Source organism: Thamnophis elegans, chromosome 3, assembly GCF_009769535.1.
Source record: "Thamnophis elegans isolate rThaEle1 chromosome 3, rThaEle1.pri, whole genome shotgun sequence".
Lineage (NCBI taxonomy): Eukaryota > Metazoa > Chordata > Lepidosauria > Squamata > Colubridae > Thamnophis > Thamnophis elegans.
The window spans coordinates 99,465,814-99,484,823 of NC_045543.1; the positions used below are offsets into that span (position 1 = coordinate 99,465,814).

At 37.5% G+C, this 19,010-nt stretch overlaps 1 protein-coding gene across 4 annotated transcripts in view; it reads right to left on the reverse strand.

The window, feature by feature from the left end:
* Positions 1 to 1,488: 1,488 nt before the first annotated feature.
* FER (FER tyrosine kinase) overlaps positions 1,489 to 19,010 on the reverse strand; it is a 129,885-nt gene continuing 112,363 nt past the window's right edge. For 3 of the 4 annotated variants that reach the window (XM_032213491.1, XM_032213490.1, XM_032213493.1), the window contains 3 exons: positions 9,339 to 9,493; positions 3,782 to 3,904; positions 1,489 to 1,872 (listed from right to left, as the gene is read on the reverse strand). In XM_032213491.1, the coding sequence (XP_032069382.1) occupies positions 1,727 to 1,872; positions 3,782 to 3,904; positions 9,339 to 9,493 (424 nt within the window). In that variant the 3' untranslated portion in view covers positions 1,489 to 1,726. Of the gene's footprint in view, positions 1,873 to 3,781; positions 3,905 to 9,338; positions 9,494 to 19,010 lie in introns of those variants that run through there. The other variant, XR_004254994.1, reaches the window with a different exon arrangement.

Here is a 19,010-nt window from a genome sequence, read left to right on the forward strand (position 1 = left end):
TCTTTTACCTCTTTACTGGATTATGAACTATAAAACAATCTTTGTATATAAGGCAACATTCACCTGATGTCTCTTGCATTACCAACAAGCTCATCTACAATGAAGAATGTTTTCCTCCAATATAATGCTTTACTGTTTTATTCTGATATTAATTTTTATCACATAAATGACATCAATTGTTCTAGTCTAAAAGTAGAATACATCTTGCTCAACATCACCATTCTGTACTACCACAAGACACATGCACAAAAGACCAAAAGTGCTCTTCCAGAAGGATAAGCAAAACAGAGATGTTTTGCAATCACAATCTTCACCAACATCTTGGTTCTCCCCTATTTCAAGGAGCAAAACATCACATTGCTTCACCTGGAAGTGCCTGATTTCCTGATACAACATGACTAGCATTTGGCTGCTTCTGAGGTATAATCTGAAACGCTTTGCAACAGAACTGACCAGCTACGGATTCAGGAAATCAGCATGAAACCAATAACGGGAGGGGGGAGAGTCATTCTCTGGGAGAATCCAGTCATTAATTTTGCTGGTTATTGATTGATAAGTCTCAGAGCATCCAAATATCAATTTAATAAAGGGTGGAGATACTGAGCTTAACTGGAAAAATGGAATTGTATTCTGTTCAAGTTTGTAGTTTTAGAGGGCAAACTACTTTTTTCAAGGGTAGTAATTTTTTTACTACCATATTCTTTTCGGGTCCTTTTTTAAAAAACACAGCTGAGAAACTGATAGTGGATACAGTATGAATGTGTGTGTATTCCTTCCTCCCAGGGGCATACAGAATGGAAACATCTATTCACAAAGTTTCCAATCAGGTGCTTTTCCGATATAAAATCAATGCTACTGGTTACCTCAATCATACACTACTTTCATTTGCAAAGATGTTGTTGACTGCACTACTGAATGTGCACATTTAAAAATGTCTATTTCTATATTCCATTCTTCTGAAAGACAACACTTCTCAGTAGTTGCTTTACATGTAACCCTCACTTTTGAATATAAATATTTTTTTTCCTGAAAATAAAAAAAAACACTATTAATTGATTTGTGCTTGCCAGTTTCTGGCAAATTGTGCCTCTTTTTTTCTCATTTAAAGATGCAAATAAATAATATCCAATATTAGAAATAATTACTATATTGAAATGTCTTTTAAAAACATGTGCCCAAACTCCGCATTCCACAAGCATATCCTTACATAACGCTCTTGAATAAACACATATTCAGTATTGCATCAGCTGGTGATTTTGCATGTGTGTGTTCCTTTCCTTAAAAGATACATTGAAAACTGTGCCTTTAGCTTTAAAATTCATGGGAATGATTCATGAACCACTGGGCTTACACTAAGACTGTTGCAAGTGCATGGATTGAAAAGGAGAAACAAAGGGCCCAAAATATTCTTTGGGATTTATCACAGAAATATCTAAATGAGCCAGAATTTCCTAACTCTACACATATATTACATGTTTATCTATTTACACAAAATCTAAATGACAGCATAAAAAGCACTTAGCAGAACACTCTTTTTTTATCATAGATATTTTGACATTCTTCAGGTTGGGCACACTTGAATAGAGCAGTTTTTTTATTATTATTTAAAAAAGGAATCCAAGAAGAATATCAGAAGAAATGTGATATAAATGTGTCGGATTTGTGACAGGAAAAATAATACTTTTCTACAAAAAGGAAGTCCTGTTTGTTGAGTCCTACTAATTTCTCATGATGTCACCTTCTTTTTCAGTGCAGACAGCTCTTTGTGAATCTCGCTGAATTTTGGTCTCATTTCAGGATTGTAATCCCAACACCGTTGCATTATTTTATAGATATCTTCTGGACACTTCTGAGGTGCTGACATTCGATAGCCTAGTATGTGTTTTTTAAAAGAGATTATTAGAAATGTAATCGAAGAGAAAGTGACAATTTAAATTTAACCTACTTAGGTTAACCTACAATTTAAATCAAACCTACTTAGAAACAACTCCTATACAATATGACTTATACATACATACCAGTGATGGGTTCCTACTGATTTGGATTGGTTCGGCCAAACCGGTAGTAGCTTGGCAGCCTGGAACTGGCAGCGATTTAGGTCTGCCATGCCCTTGAACCGGTTCTCCCGGCAGTGCTGTAGGTGTTTTTTGCTTCTGCATATGCACAGAGCAATTTTAATTGTACTGAGCATGCGCGCAAAGCGCATGTCACGTCTCTGAGTAAACCAGCAGTAGTCTCTGCCAGAACCCACCTCGATACATACATACATACATTTTTTTAAAATAATATTGAACATGATCTTCTTTGTTGCAGTGCCTGCCCTCTGGAACAGCCTCCCCACTCAAGATTTTAGGGTTGCAACTGGCTGCTTTCCACAAAGCATCAAAGACTGGGATATTTCCCTGGTCTTGAGGCAAGATGACAGATGAGCCTGGTTTGGCCGTTTGGGATTTGTTGGGATGTGGGCCCTGAGCATGATTTATATTTATACATGTTTTTTGCTATTTGTTTGGTATTTATTGGGGTTTATTATGTTAAATCATTAGGTAGCAGAATATTTTACATTCCACAGTGTAACTTGACCTAGTAGATAGCCATATGCTATAACCTAGATCTCTTTCTCAGGATAACCACCACGCCTGCTGGATTATTAAAAAAATTAAATTGTGATTATATATAGTGAGCAACCTAGAAGAAAATTTAAAAGGCAAAGAAAAGGGAGATGAAATTAAAATCTCTTTTCTAAAGCAGCTGATCTCAGTCAAAGGCTGTTTTCAGATCAAGATCCCTTGCACACATTTAGACCGGAAGACATTTACACAGCCCGGATCTCAGTCCACAACAAAACAAACATCATAAATTGAGTGGCCTCCCTTATCCTGCCTGGGTGTCCAGATTCAGTAGGCTGTTGATGGAGTTTCATTTTTATTTGGTTTGCAGGCAAACCCCCACACCCCGAAGAAAAACCAGGAAGACAAAGAAAAAAATGGAAATTGCCCTCCTCTTTTGTCTTAGAAAGAAAGCCACAGTCCCTAATTATCTTAGCAAGATTTTGTAAGTGGTTTGCCATTGCCTGCTTCCTAGGGAATGAGAGAAAATGAGTGGCCCAAGGTCACCCAGTTTCGTTTTGCCCCTGAGGTGGTTCCTTCTGTTGCTCTTATTTAATAATATTTAGAATTATAAGTGTGTGTGCGTGCAATGGCATATGGGAGAAATGTAAGTCAGGTGCAGTGTTTCATATCTGAAGGCAAAACAGTGATTTGGACCAACTGTGATTGGGTGTGCAAATCACAGTTGCCTGCAACTCGTTAAACCAAATCCATCTTGACCTGGCGTCAATTTACAGCTACGGAATGCCATTGCCCAATCCTTATGGGAATAATGCTGTGGTTTCTAGGGGTAGAAAACAATGCTATGGAAGCACATCTAGAAGCATATTTTGGCCTGCATAATTGTTTTCAAGCTGCTGCACAGCCTTAATGTGCAGGTCATTCTTAAGAGCCAAAGTCCACTTCATCAAATAATGTCCAGTTGTTCTTCTGAAAACTTACTGATAGCTAAAGATTAGCCTTGTACAATGACTTTTATTGTAAGATGCTGATTATCTAATAATCAAATAGCAAAATGTATCATCTAGCATGAATACCTGCTATATGATTTCAGCTATGCTGAATTATCTCCTGTTCGGTGTTAGAATGTCCGCATAATTTATAAAAGCCATACAAATAATCAGGTGGAATTACTTAATACATATTCATTACAAACACACACATGCAATTACCTTTCTCTACTTGTTCCCGTGCTTGCTGATTAGTCATGCCTGGATACGGGCATACACCTAAGCTGAAAGTCTCCCAGAGGAAAATTCCATAGCTCCATATATCGCTCTCAGAGGTGTACCGTCCTATTGGATAAAGTGGTTACAAAAAGATGAAAAATGAAAATCCACACAGAAAAATAGGCAGGAAACAAAAGGGCCACCAGGCTGGGACCGCGGACCTTCAGAATTCTGCAGGACGATGTGGATTCTTCATGTCCAGAAGAGGCTCATGTTTTTTGGTTAATAATAATTATAAGTTCAATATTTATTTTGAACCTATCAATGTAGCCCTTTACAAGTTGTGCAGGCTTGTGCTGGATGACTTTTGTGATCCTTCTGACCAGGCATGAAATCCTTTTACCTTTGCTACTGGTTTGGAATCAGGAGCACACACATGCGCGCGCTTTGCTCACAGTGCTTCTGCTCATGCACAGAGAGGCCGTGATAACATCTGGGCAGGTGGGCAGAGCCTCCTGCCACCGCCGCTACCTGTTCACCCGAACTGGGGCAAACTGGCAGAATAGCACCTCTGCTTCTGAGTCTTTACTTCCATGATTCATAATCTTAACTGTATCCTTAATCCATGCCATTTCTCAGTGTTCATATACTAAAACAAAACAAACTTATAGTTTAAAAAACCATTGCAAAATATTAAAATATTGACCCAAAAACAGTTTAAAACAATATTTTGCAATATTAAGTCAAAGCAGCAGGGAGCCATAGACAGGAAAGAGAAGTTTAAAAGTTCCTTTGGAAAGGAAAAATTCTTTATGCCAATCTTTATATCAACCTTTATCTCCCTGGTTATAGAAGTTGTTATATTTAAATTGCTGGTACATCCAGTAATTAAATAAAAAGAAGTCTTGTGTCTTACTCTTATTATGAATGTCAAGCTATTTAGCAATCTACTGCTTTCCGCTTCTAATCTCCATTTGTAGCCCTCTTCACTTTCCTTATTGGTTAGTTGACCCTCATAATCAAACATCTAGTAGCTCATTTCCTATTGCCAATAGCGTACTATGTGGGAAGTTGGGAAGAAGCAGGAGATTTGTTATTACCTTTTTCCTCCCAGCAACATTGTTTGTGGTGTACTAATTTGGGACTGCCAGTAATAAGCAATGTTGACCAGAATTACTGCGACAGAGCAAGATCAGGCTTTTCGCTACACAAATCCCGCTTTTAATATCTGACTTCTTATAACTGGAACTAGAAAATCAGCAAGCAGATATAATGGTAAGTATCCAGATGTGAAACAGGGTCTCACCAGGTAATAATAGATATCTCAAAATCTTACCAATTTTTTATTGGCAAAAAGGAATAAGCAAATTTGGTTAAATTTCCTAATCTTGGAAAATAGAGTTCAACTGTTAATCAAAGGTCACATACTTGTCAATATAGTTAAATGTTGCCCTGTAGGAAAAAGAATCATATACTACTTGAATCTCAAGTTAATATGGTTCTTTAATATTTAAAATGACTATAGCAAATATATAAATTAGCTATCCGGGTAATTTGTAAGATTTATTGCTCTAGTATCGCCTCAGAAAAAATGATTATGGATTGTGTTCTATTGAAAATGTCCCTCTTGCATATTCCAAACATTTCTTGGTCAAATCTTATTAGATATCAAGAGAAAGATATGTCAAACCTGTCTTCATATCAAATTTGGTTTTTTGATAGTATTCTTCAAGAAGGAATTTGCTCTCCAAAATAAGAAGCAATGATTATCCCCTTCTTTCATAGAAGAAATATGTTGAGTCACTATAATAAAGAAGACCAGCACTGCCGGAACAGCCTAGAATATACCTTCACAGCACTGACTGGTTGTATCTCACAAATAGCAGCTATTAAACCATTCAGTGTGATGGTGTCCAACCTGTGACTGGGTTAATGACTTCTGAGTTAAAAGAATTTTGAGAATGGAATGGAGATACTTGGGTCAGTTACCCAGTTGGTGCTAAAACTTTTATTCCCACTCCTGAGAAAAGGGGGAGAGAAAGTGATTGGCATGTGCAAATCCAAAAAAACCACCCCCAATTTATCAACTCTAACATAGGAATTATTTAAAAATACATATTTTTGCATGTCAAAACTGTTTGCCACTCATTTCTTATTTTGTATTTTTAGGAAGCAGTTCCCTGGGTAAGAATTGAAAGAAACATTTGAAAATATTATGTATAGAATTTGCCATTTAAATGCACATTTTATTTCATATCTGCATTACTGAAACCTTATTCACAATACTTGGAAAGTTATTTTTGTGACATTTGGAATAAAACACTGTCTCCAGTCCAACAACAATTTTTCATAGTTGCATAAAAGCTCTTGGCAAATAGTTATGCTCTCATTTTTCAGCATAGCTTTCTCAATTTTCTATGGCCTTAATGCATACCGTTAAAAGTTTTAGCACCACCTTCCTTTGAAGGTTCCTGTGTAGTAGCTTTCCATTGGGTGTTTCAAGGTTGCTATGGTTGAGATTTTTGGAAATTTAAGTACAGGTTGAGGAAGGTTGTCATATACTGAGAAAGGTAATTAATTTTGTATAACTTTCTTTTTCTTAACAAAACAGTAGTTTCTAATTGACATTCCTAAATATTTAAACTAAAACATGCTTTGCTATTAGATATTAAGTCCCAAAGGAAAAGAGATGCAGACTTAGACACATAATCGCATTTCTAGCAGCACAGTGAATGCTCATAATTGCTCTCCACCTACCAGGTAGCCTAATTTAAAACAGCATGAGATGCTTAAATGCAAATAGAACATTGAGAGTCGGAACAATGAATATAACTTTGACCATCAGTGTCAATTAGGTGTATTTCATTTATATTGGTGTATCATAGATTTAAATTGTAAGTTAAATATTTAGCAATTGGAAATTCCTAAAAAAAAAAAACCCCTGCAAACTCAGAGGTCATTTTCAAAAACAGTTATAAATTACTGAACCTTTCTCATGATAATTACTTCCATCCATTTCTTCTTTGCTATTTCTGAAAACTTTAAAATTCCATGCAGAAAAATTAATGATCTTGGTTACTGTTCCAGCAGGCCATCTATCCTAATCATCTTGTGAATACTTTCAGCTGATAAAAAACACATGGGGTACACAAAATTCCCAAGCTTCAGAACCTGAAGGATTCCATTTTCAAAATAATGCAAGGAAATAATATGATTGTGTGGCCATCAAACTCCTAACCAGTAGCTGTGTGGCTTTTGTGTCAAACACAGGCATACTGGTGAGTGTCAGGAGCTGTCATTGTTACCATCATTTCTAATACAGATCCCCTGAAAGGTCATGTGACTCTCCTCCTCTCTTACTATGAGGCTATCTATGGGATACTATCTCTTGCCTGCCACAGCCAGGGGGAGGACTCAACCCCCCCTAACTCTCACTCCCTTGGGCTAAATTAAGGGGCCAGGGACTAGGGAGTGGAGACCCCCAAAGGAGGGGCCCTTCCTGTCATAACACTCTGCTGCCACTTTCAATCTCTTATACCAGCTCTGCTTTTTCCGCTCTTGGCTGAATCACCAACTGCCCATATTCCTGCCTCGTTTCCTTGCAAACTGAATCCATGAGGTCAGGCAAGTAATGAAAAATGAGCAACATGTTGGTGGGGCTACAGACACTGAAGACAGTATCTTCAGACAACCATTATCCCATTGCCTAAACTAACGCCCCTTCCCATTGCTTGGTGGTGGGCCCAATTATTTGTGGACCCAGCATCAGCACCAAGTCAGACATTTTTCTCTTTCCATCTCAGTTCCTGCCTGCCATACCTAGAAAGCAGGAGGAGAATGTTTAGAGAAATAGATCCTATTTGAGAGGTGAGCAGGTATGTTGTCAGAGGCGATTTGGTTGACATGTATTTGGATTTTCCAAAAACTTTTTGGCAAACTACCTCATCAAAGAATACCAAATAAATTTAATAGCCTTCCACAGTTGCTTTGGATAGTGAGATGGGAAGCATATACATTTAATAAACAAACAATAATTGCAGTTTAGGACAGACCTCAGGATAAATAATTACTTAAAATTAAGAAAAACACAGGCTAAGAAAATATAGACCCTACAGTATTACTTCTAGAACAAGGAAATAATTGAGTGGTTGGTTTAGTTGTTACATTCCATGTAGCTGAAATGAAGGTAATTTTTACAGCCATTTGGTAGAAGTATAGAGAAAGCAAAGTAGTAAAAATAAAACAAAAATGGTAAAAATAAGAAATTGTGTGTTTCTTTCGCTAAATAAAAATGTAATTCTAAAAATAAAAATAAGAGTGGGAAGTATTTCGTGTCTAGCACTTATTTCCAGATACATCTTTAATTCCAAGCTCAGTTTCCAGGAGTCTTCTATTTTGAAAGTTTCCAAAGTTGTCCTAGTTTACAAATCTCATCGCTTAGGAATTCATCAGCAATATCAATGGCTGTAAAAGGCAGGGGCTCAAACCCTGGGATTTCATTGGGTTTCAAATTATTGAAAGTTTACGGGTTTCAATTCCAAGGGCAGTTACCGTATTTTTCAGAGTATAAGACGCACCAGAGAATAAGGTTTTGAAGAGGCAATTTTTAAAAGAAAGTAGGTAGGTAGATAGAGGGATAGAGAGGGAGAGAAAGAGAGAGAAATACAGTAGGGAGGGAGGGAGTGTAGATAGGTAGGTAGGTAGAGGGATGGAGAGAGAGAAATAGAGAGAGATAGAGAGAGAGAAATACAGTAGATAGGTAGGGAGAGAGAGAGAGAGTAGGTAGGTTGGTAGGTAGAGGGATAGAGAAAAATATATATAGAGAGAAATACAGTAGATGGGGGGGGGGAGAGAGAGTAGGTAGGTAGGTAGCTGTTTCCAGATATATTTATCCATGTGCTGTAGAAGGAAATCGCTGACAACCTGTAGCACCTGACTTGTTTCTGTTGGCACTTGATCAATGTAATTCTCATCAACAACTCTAACTAAACAGCTTTCCGAAAGGAAAAAAAAAAGTTTTTGCACTCTGCAAACCTCCCCAAAATGACCCGTTTTTTGCAAAAACAGGCCATTTTTTTCCAAAAAAGAGAGGCATGAATAGCCTTGGGGGGGGGGGGCTTGCAGAGTGCTCTTGGGGGGGGGGGCAAAAAAAAGCAAAAAAATGGGCCATTTTTCGTGAAAATGGGCTATTAGTTTTGTCAAAAAAATTGCATGCATAGTCTTATGGAGGCTTATAGAGTGCTGCTGGGGGCTGGGGGTGTGTGTGCAACAAATGGCCTATTTTTCGCTAATTTCTGCCCTCCCCAGCCCCCAGGAATTCTCTGAAAGCCTCCATAAGGCTATGCGTGGCCATTTTGGTGAAGGGGCGGGCTTCAGAATGCAAAAAATGCTGTATTCGGTGTATAAGATGCACCCATATTTTCAACCTCTTTTTAGAGGAAAAAAAGGTGTGTCTTATACTCTGAAAAATATGGTAAGTATCTTTAAGTGTTTTAATCCTACTGTCTTATTTAAACAGTGTATGCTGGGGAAACTACTGATAGCAGCAATGTTTCCTTACCATAGTTCAAGGCCTCTGGGGCAGTCCATTTAATTGGAATTTGCTTTAATCCTGAAGATGAATATACTCCGTCATCTTCTTGACGAGACATCCCAAAGTCACTAATTTTGAGAACATTATTTTCACCTACTAGACAGTTTCTTGCAGCAAGGTCCCTGTATTGAGAGAAGATACGGTCTTTAAGACATCATAATAAAACCAGCATTTTTTATATTCAAAAGCTAAATGAGTTAAGACCAATATAATCTCATTATTTTTGTACTAGGAAAAAAAACTAATTCACTGGGGGAGGTATGGCAAAAATGCGCAATATAATATCTGGAAAATAAAAGTATTTTTGCGCCATCCATATGAGAGTTTCCAAGGAAAAAATATGCTAAGATGACATTATTTTTGAGGATTATATCCAGTACAATAAAGAGTAACAAATCAGACTTGATATAGAAGAGTGATGGCTAACCTTTTTGTTGTTGCATGCCAAAAGCAACCTCCCCCCGCGCTCCCCCACGCATGTACCCCACCCCCTATCATCCATTTTTGGCTTCCAGGTTGGTGCAGGAGGCTTTTCAGGCACGAGCCCCCAAAATGCAAAGCGAACACCCCCCCCTACACATTCCCTGCCTGCACCCTGTCTCTTGCGCATGTGCAGTAGAGACCCGAAGACCAGCTGGCTGGCGGGAGGCATGCATGCATGCGCGGTAGAGCTGGGCTGGGGTGATGGCTGGCATGCCTGCAGAGAGGGCTCTATGTGCCACCTAAGGCATGCGTGCCATAAGTTCGCCATCACGGATATAAAAGGTAGTCCAGCTTCTCACAACTGTTTAATGCAGAAGAGAAAGAAACATTATAATTTAATATTTAAAATATATTTATTTTGTATTTATTACTATAGGGTACTCCAAAATATTTTTCTTTACTACTGATTGCTAATGAGATATGTGATTTAAAGGCCAACCATTTGTTTCTTCATGTTTCAACTGTATTTTTAAATTTAAAGTCCGTACTCTTAAGTTTATCTTTCATTTTAAGAAATATTTGATCAAATATATCAGGACATATTGGAAGTATATATTTTGATCCACACCTTTCACATTCCTTGGCAATGATTGTACTTGTTGGATCTGATGGAAGTTGATATTTAAAACATCTGGAGAGCACTACAGGAAAACAACCACCGTTCGAATGAAGTGAATAGCCAGCCAATTAAATTCTTCCAAAATTGGTGAGATTTGGAAGTTTTACAACTCTCAGAGAGGACTGAAATAATCTAATCTTATTATAGTCGTTGAAGTAAGATAGCTAACAGTACCGGGGGGGGGGGGGGGGCAGAAGGAAGAACAAAATTTCAGTACACCCTGGTGTAATGCAATACTGTATTTACGTGAAAAGAATTAAAGTCTGCTTTTAAAATGATACATACATACACAGACACAGACAATTTCTTTACATTGCTAATCTAGGTTTGCCAATTCCAGTTGAATTGAATGTTGGAACATGCACTTCCCATTCAAATAATTGTGCATCTATGTACCTATGTGGAAATGCACTGCTACAGGCCACACTCTCAAAAAGGGGTGGGGGGAGATCAGGGCAAAAATCAAATAATTATTAATAGAATTAATACACTGATGATTAAAATTAATTACATGTAAAATAAAGCATTCCAGCCATAAAAATAAATTGGCCCCCTACCACCTTCATGAATATACATAAAGCATTCTTTTTCAGACACAAGCTCACAGTCTTGCCTCTTTCTCCTTCAACAAAAGCAGCAATAAAAGAAGAAAAGGAAGAGGGGGCTGTATTAGGAAAGATCAAGAGAGGATGGAGAACAAAAAGAAGAAAGACTAATGAAAACTCAACGTATAATACACCTGCGATAAATCTCACTGTATTATGGAATGCAATGATGCTTCTAGTTTTGTTCAACTATTATGAAATCTTGTAAAAGTCAACTTTTGGTTCCAGGAAGAGGATGAAGGTGTATCAGCTGTACGTGTCCTTGTTACCTTCCTTCTTAGAGGTCTGTCTACAATGAGGAATGGAAGAAAGAGAAGACTCCATTGCATTTCCTGTTTTTAAAAAATGGAATAATCTTCCAAACCTTTTTCCTTGTTGCCTTTGATCAGGCAACCATAATGATTTCTATCTTAAAAGGAGAACTTTTAAGATTTGCATTGAACAATTTGTCCTGTCATGAAGTTGTTGTTTTACTGTGGGCGAGTAGAAATGTAATAATCAAACCAGCTCAGTGAACTTGGGTCAATCAGTTTCATCCCAAAACATTTCACAGGGTTGTTGTTGTGGGGAAAACAGGAGAAAGGTGTGGCTGCGTTTGCCATGTTATTTGTACAAATAATAAACCTGGGGTATCAGTCACTTAATCAATGTTTGGAACTAAAGCACAATCACACTAAAAGTATGCCATATCAAAACTAAGAGTTGTTTTCAAAATAGAGCAGAAATTTGGAGAAAACTACAGGTAGTCCTTGTCTTACCATAGGTCATTTAGTGACTATTCAAAGTTACAGCGGCGCTGAAAAAAGTGATTTATGACCAATGTTCACACAATCATTGCAGCATCCTCATGGTCATAATAAAAATTCAGATGCTTGGCAATTGACTCATGACTGTTACAGGTCCTAGGGTCATGTGATCATGTTTTGTAACCTTCTGACAATCAAAGTCAATGGGGAAGCCAGAGTCACTTATCATGTTAGTAACTTAACAACTGCAGTGATCCACTTAACAACTGTGGCAAGAAAGTTCATAAAATGTGGCAATATTCACTTAACAACTGTCTCACTTAGCAACAGAAATTTTGGGTTCAGTTGTGGTTTGTCAGTTGAGGACTGCCTGTATAAAGAATTATGGGGAAATGTCCTTTCCTATATTCTTTAAAAAAATTACCATACTATCATCACTGAACCAGCACCATGTTCCTCAAGACATGGCTTAAGGTCATGGTAATTTTGCATTTGTATTTTAGTATTTTTATTATTGGAGCCCTTGGAGGATCAACTTCCTATCATTTTACTGCAGCTCTCAAAGATTTAAATAATTGGAGAATTTATGCTGCTGACAAACAAAGCTAAAAATAAACAGAAATCTGAAATCAAAGGCAGAAAGGCCTGGTGAAAACTGCAGTAGAGAAACTCTTTTCAACTCAAATATTCTTAAAAGCACTCCAAAAGAGCCTAATTCCCATTTGTTTATGAGCACAGCTGTCCAAAGGAAATTATGTTAAACTATTTGTACACAAGCATTTAATACATAGAATTATACTTATAGCTTTAATAGCTACTCCTGGTTAAAAGATGTATGAAGAATTTCCTATTTACTTTCATCATCAACTTTGCTAATGCTACTAATAGACTGGCTGCTATGCATCAATAATAAATTATGTTTTGAGAATTAAGATTTCTTTAAGGATTAAGATGATAAATGATAGTTTTTAAATGGAATTTTATTTATATGCAAATTGAATATAAGCCACAGATTTACTTGTTTTTTTCTTAGGCATAAGCTAAAGTCATTCTAATAAAAGGTGATAAATTATGCTAGTTTGAGCAATGATATTGAACGAACATTTCAGAAAATATGCACATTTTGAATGAAGGAATGGAACTTTATTTCATGGTTATTAAAATACAATATTGTGTTGCTATGGATAAGCAAATTGCCCACTCAAAGGAATATTTCATGACAGGCTCAAAAACTACAAAGAAATGCAAGAAAGAAAAATTGAAACTTCAACTTCAGACAAAGCTATTATTCATTCATGACCCATATACCCATATTAAGCAAACTTCTCTCTTACTTAGACAGGAGAAGAGACTTTAATTATCTTGGAGGATTTCAATGTGGATGCAAATTCAGCCTTGTGGAGACAGAATGTGACTTCCACAGTATTCAGTAACAGGTTTAAACTCCTCCAAGACATATTAGCCACATTATCTCATCTGAACAGATGCAAGGTATACCTGCCAGAATCAGTCCTGATTGGAAAATGAACAAAGCAAAGCAGTTCCCTTGCATTATGGGAAGCATGGATGCTTACATCCAAGTGACATGGGATGTTCATGTTAGAATTACCACTTCTGTAGTCAAACCAAATTTAGACCCTGAAGCATTGCTTTTATATGTCTGAAAAGCAGCTCTAGGGATGATCTGCAAAAGGAAGTTCCACCAAGAATACTGATTAAATAATCTCAAAATTTTCCAAACTAGTTTCTATTTTAACAAATAGAAACATTTCTGCTTGTGCTGGTGATGAAGAAAAGCAGTAAAGAAGCAGCGACCTTTCTGTTTTCATGTTTTAAGCTTAGGATGATGGTTTTTAGATTGGATGATTGAAAAAGTATTGAATAAAAGGGTGAGATTGATTACAATTATATTTAAGGAGGAGGAGGAATAATTTTGATTGTAGCTGCTATAAGGAAGGTCAGATTTTTTTTTTAAAAAAAATCTTTAATGGTATTGTAGGTGCTCTCAGTAGAGGCTTTTAAGAAGAGATTGTCTGAAACCAGTATAGGTATAGGGTCTCCTGCTTGAGCATGGGATTGGACTAGAAGACCTCCAAGGTCTTTCCAATTCTATTATGCTGTTATTTTGTTGTCTTCTTTCCTTTTATATATTTATTTTTCTTTTATTCAAGTGAAATATTTTTGAAAAAAACCAAAATACTTTTTTGAGAAATAAAAATAATTTCCGAATAAAAATTATTTTAAAAATGAGAAAGGTTTGAGTAGTATAATAATCCCCACCAAAAAAACATCCAGCAAGGGCATGTTTATATTAGCTAGGTAATACAAGTGGAAACCACCCTTTTCTCAGGACGCAAGCTATTCCAGAGGAGGAGAGCTGCCACTGAGTATGCCTACTATGAAACTCGATTTTGTCACACCATCTGATAAGTAGGGACCCTTAGTAGGTGCTCATTAGTCAAATGGAGAAACTTTGTGCCCGATACCAGTGGGGATTAATCAAAGGAGATTTGAATTCTGGCTTCTGTTGGCATCCGACCCCTTCTTTAAAATGGTATGATCCAGTGGGTGCCTCAAATAATGTATTCTTGAAATTGGTAAGCCTTTTTTGGCTTACAGGATTAGCCTTTCTCTTCAAATACTGGCGAGCAGGATAATTCTTTGCTGCCATTTCGTGGTCAGAATGTTCAATGGTTCATCTACACCAGTGTTTCTCAACCTTGGCGACTTTAAGTCCTGTGGACTTCAACTCCCAGAATCCCCCAGCCAGATTCTGGGAGTTGAAGTCCACAGGACTTAAAGTCGCCAAGGTTGAGAAACACTGATCTACACAATGCAAAGCCTTGAAATTGACTAGCATGTCCTTGGCTTACCCTTCCAAACTGAGAGCACATTAGAAAGATACAACTGTCATATTTCTGTAGACTGTGTTTTGTAATTGCTTTTCCCCTGTGTGCTTTTCCTTGTCATATTATATTCTTAGGACAGTCTACAACTCCCACATCCATCCTGACAGCTAACCTTTTTTCTTAAACTCCAGCATTTTTCCAGTGATCATATCTTAACAACACAAAACCAAAACAAACAAAACATCTGCCAGTCAATGTCGACTGGCGACTACACGGAGGAGAGCCTTTTCTGTTGCAGCTCCGACCCTGTGGAACGACCTCCCCGTCGAGATCCGTACCCTCACCACCATCCAGACCTTCCGCACAGCCCTCAAGACCTGGCTCTCCCATCAGGTCTGGGGATAGGTTCCCAATTTACCCGCCCGAGTGTTGACTGTTGAATGCAAGTTGTGTTTTTATTATTTTCTTTCTTTTGTTCACATATTGTTTGTCTTTGATATTGCACCCCCTTCCCTTTGATTGTAAGCCGCCCTGAGTCCCCTCAGGGAAAAGGGCGGCCTATAAATCTTAATAAAATGACATTAAAAAAAAATGATATCTGGGAGACTGTGGATTCTTGTCCGGCCTTAGTTATGAAGGCCAGTGCAGGTAGTTCTTAGCTTACAACAGTTCATTTAATGACTGTTCAAAGTTACAATGGTAATGAAGAGAGACTTATGACCATTTTTCACATTCACCACCTTTGCAGCATTCCCATGATCATATGGGCAACTGATTCATACTTATGACCAATGCTGTGTCCCAAGGTCATGTGATCAGCTTTTGCAACCTTCTGACAAGCAAAGTCAATGCGGCGTCCAGATTCACTTAACAATCAGGCTACTTACTTTTCCACTGTAATGGTTCACTTAACAACTGTGGCAAGAATGGTCGTAAAATGGGACCAAACCACTTAACAAATGTCTCACTTAACAATCAAAAGTGTGGTTGTAAGTCAAGGACTACCTATATTGTGATTTCTTACATTTATGGGTTTCAGAAATTGGAAAATAATTATCACTTTCTCTCAATCCAACTCACCTCACAGAGTTGTTGTTGTGGAGAAAATAGGAGGAGCAAGGTGGATATTTAGAATAGAATAACAGAGTTGGAAGGGACCTTGGAGGACTTCTAGTCCAGCCACCTGCTTAGGCAGGAAACCCTATACCAATTTCAGACAAATTGTTTGCCACTTTGAGTTGTTTGTAAAAATAATAAAAGTGGGATATAGATTTATTTATGAAATTTATTTGCAGTCCATCTCATATCTTGGAAGGAGGAGAAAGATAAGGAGACGGACTCCTGCTGCCATCTAGTGGTCATTAGGTCAAACAGTCAATTATCTAAAGGATTAACAGTTCAAGAAGTTAATGAGAAACGGAGAAAAGGAATGTAGTTGAGGTCAATTGGAGAAGGTTGTTCACATGTTGGATGATGATGGGTGGCTCTGAAATTTCACATAAAAGAACTGCCAATCATGTTGCTTAGAATGTTGCCTATTAAAGCTCTGTGGACAGTAGCTCAGTATAGATCTATTCTGGATGTTTTCCATGAGCATCCTTGTAGGGACAGCAAGATTTTATATTTCGTGTAGACTCTGGTATGGAGGGAGACCAAGGCAAAGCAGATGTGTGGATATGGCCCTAGTGAGTGTGGCTACTGTTCTGAGATCTAGAAATCTGTATCTCCAGTACATTTGTTGCATCTTATGTCCTCAATCCATCCTCTCATACTTATTAACATCAACAAATTAAGAAAATGCTTCACTCTTACACACACTAAAACTACAGAATAAAGGTATATATTGTTCTTACCCATATGCTTAAAATAAGCTGCTGTCACACTAAGAAGATTAATAAGGTATTTTAAAAATATTCTCAAACATTGTTGTTATTCTTACGACTGAAGTAGTTGCTCCAGGTAAATGTACCTTAGCATTTTCAAGTTGTTTGATGCAATTTTATTACCCACTGTAATACATTTTTGTGTGTTCTGTCTACACACATATAAAAATAACTCCCTCTTGATTTATATAATGTCTTCTTTCCTTATGATTTTTGCAATGGGATGAATCAAAATGTGAGATTACAACATGAATAGCTTTTGCCTATAATTCATTTATATCTTGAAACAAATGTTTGCAATTCAACTTCTCTGTCTTAACACATTTATTTTGTGTAGTTGGAAAACATGTCCTATGTTTGCCCAATTTCAGTAATCTACCACCGTGTTTGCTAAGACTTTATTTACAGTGATATTATATTAGGACCTAATCACAGATATTGTGAAGCTCTTTCCTTGCAGCAATGCCAGCTGATTTATTTATCTAACCAATTTATGTGGCCACACAAAAAACTCTGAGTAACAAATGAACTAGAACAAAGAGTCATATTAAGACAAAAACCAAGTAAAATGATACTGAGGTGCAATAAAAATACAAATTATTGCACATTTGTGCTTACGTTGAAGTTTCCAAACTAATATCCTATCCTAATATCTTATCCTCATGCCTGGAAAAGAGCCTCACCGGGTCCCATGCTATGTAGGACTCACAAAGGAGCAATCTCTTGAATTGTACTCAGAAGTCTGTTGTAGCTAACTTAACCTGGTGTCACATAGGTGGGTGATAATTGTCCCCAAACCATACATCTCTATGCATTCTAGACCTGCTGAGGCTTTGAGGTTATTCCAATGTGCAGCACATTGCAATAGATCAATTGAGAGAATACTAAGGTATGAATGACTTGTTGTCGCGGCTCCTTCACTTAATAACCAAGAAAGAGACCACTCAACTCCATTTTGCAGAATTAAGTGTACTTTTACTGATTTTAAGTAATGAGAAGCTAAGCAAAGCTGGATCTGAACAAAAGAGCGCGAAAGCATTAGATATCAATACAAGATTCATTCCCCTCCCCTTGGTACCCCAGTCCAAAGTCCAATCGTATATCTCCACAGCTATCAGGTGGGAGACATATTCAAAAATCATCATCAGGTTGGTATGCTGGACAGTTGGCCTTGGCGGGAAACTGCCCTCCTTCCACATGCGCAAACAAATGGTATGAGCAACTCCCAATTAAAAGTCCTCCAGCACAGATTATTTCCTCCCACCCAAACACCATGCCCTCCCTCCCCGTTTCAATGGCAGCCGAAAAGCAAGCAGCAAAACAGAGGCTGACACTTGTGTAGTGCCTCATGATGGAAGAATACATGCAACGGTAATACAAGGTTTATTTGTGCAGAAGTTCTCCTGGCTATAGCTGTCACCAGGAGGTGTGAATCCAAGAAAACTCCCTGTTTGTATACTGACTTTCATTGGGGGGGGGGAGGGACTTACAACTGGTCCATGCACTTATAATGTTACAGTGCCCCTGCAGCCACATGATCAAATTTGGGTGCTTGGCAAGCAGAATGTATCTATCATGGTTGCAGGGTCCTAGGGTCATGTGATGCTATTTGCAATTTTCCCAGGCAGCTTTCCACAAGCAAAATAGATGGGGTAAACTAGATTTGCCTAAAGACTGCATAATTTATTTAATGACTAGGGTCAAAGGTTGCAAAATCAGGTGCAGAGTCACAATAACTGCATCACTTAGCAACAGAAGTTATCACCTCAATTGTGGTTGTAAATCAGGACTATCTGTAAGTTATATCTGGAATACATACAAGAGTTACCTTGGGGTCAGATGGGTAGCCTATAAATTTTATAAATAAATACAATAAGGTGCAGTTAATGAAACCAAATTAAGAAAACATAATAATTGTTCATTGAAGACTTTACTTCAAATAATTTGTTAACAGAAGCCAGCGATTTATTACCACTTGTGAATATAGAATCATTAGAATATTAAAATATAACACTTTTCATAGTTTCATATTATAGAAACAAATACAAATTCCAAGGCATCCATTTTCTCAGCAATTCTTAAATACCTGCAGTTCTGCTCTGGGGATTCCCTAATTCCTTGGAATAAATTGCTGGGTGGGAGAGGGAGGAGGGCTTTGCAGGCTCTATGAAAAGTTTCAATTCCTTGTCAGAAATATCACACAGTTCAACAGTTTTACTTCTTAATTAAAACCATTATAACTGCCTGAAACAATCTAATTTGTGTTTATTATGTAACAATGTGATAGCACGAAGCTTTTAACAGTAAAAATGGCATGTAGAATTGATAGAGTTGCCAAATGATTTGTAGATGGAGTGCCTGACTGTTTTCTTTTGGAGTTGCCAACCAAATTATCATTTTTGCTTGGGTGGAAGAAACTGCTTTTATCTTCACTGCTGCATTTCAGTAATTGAT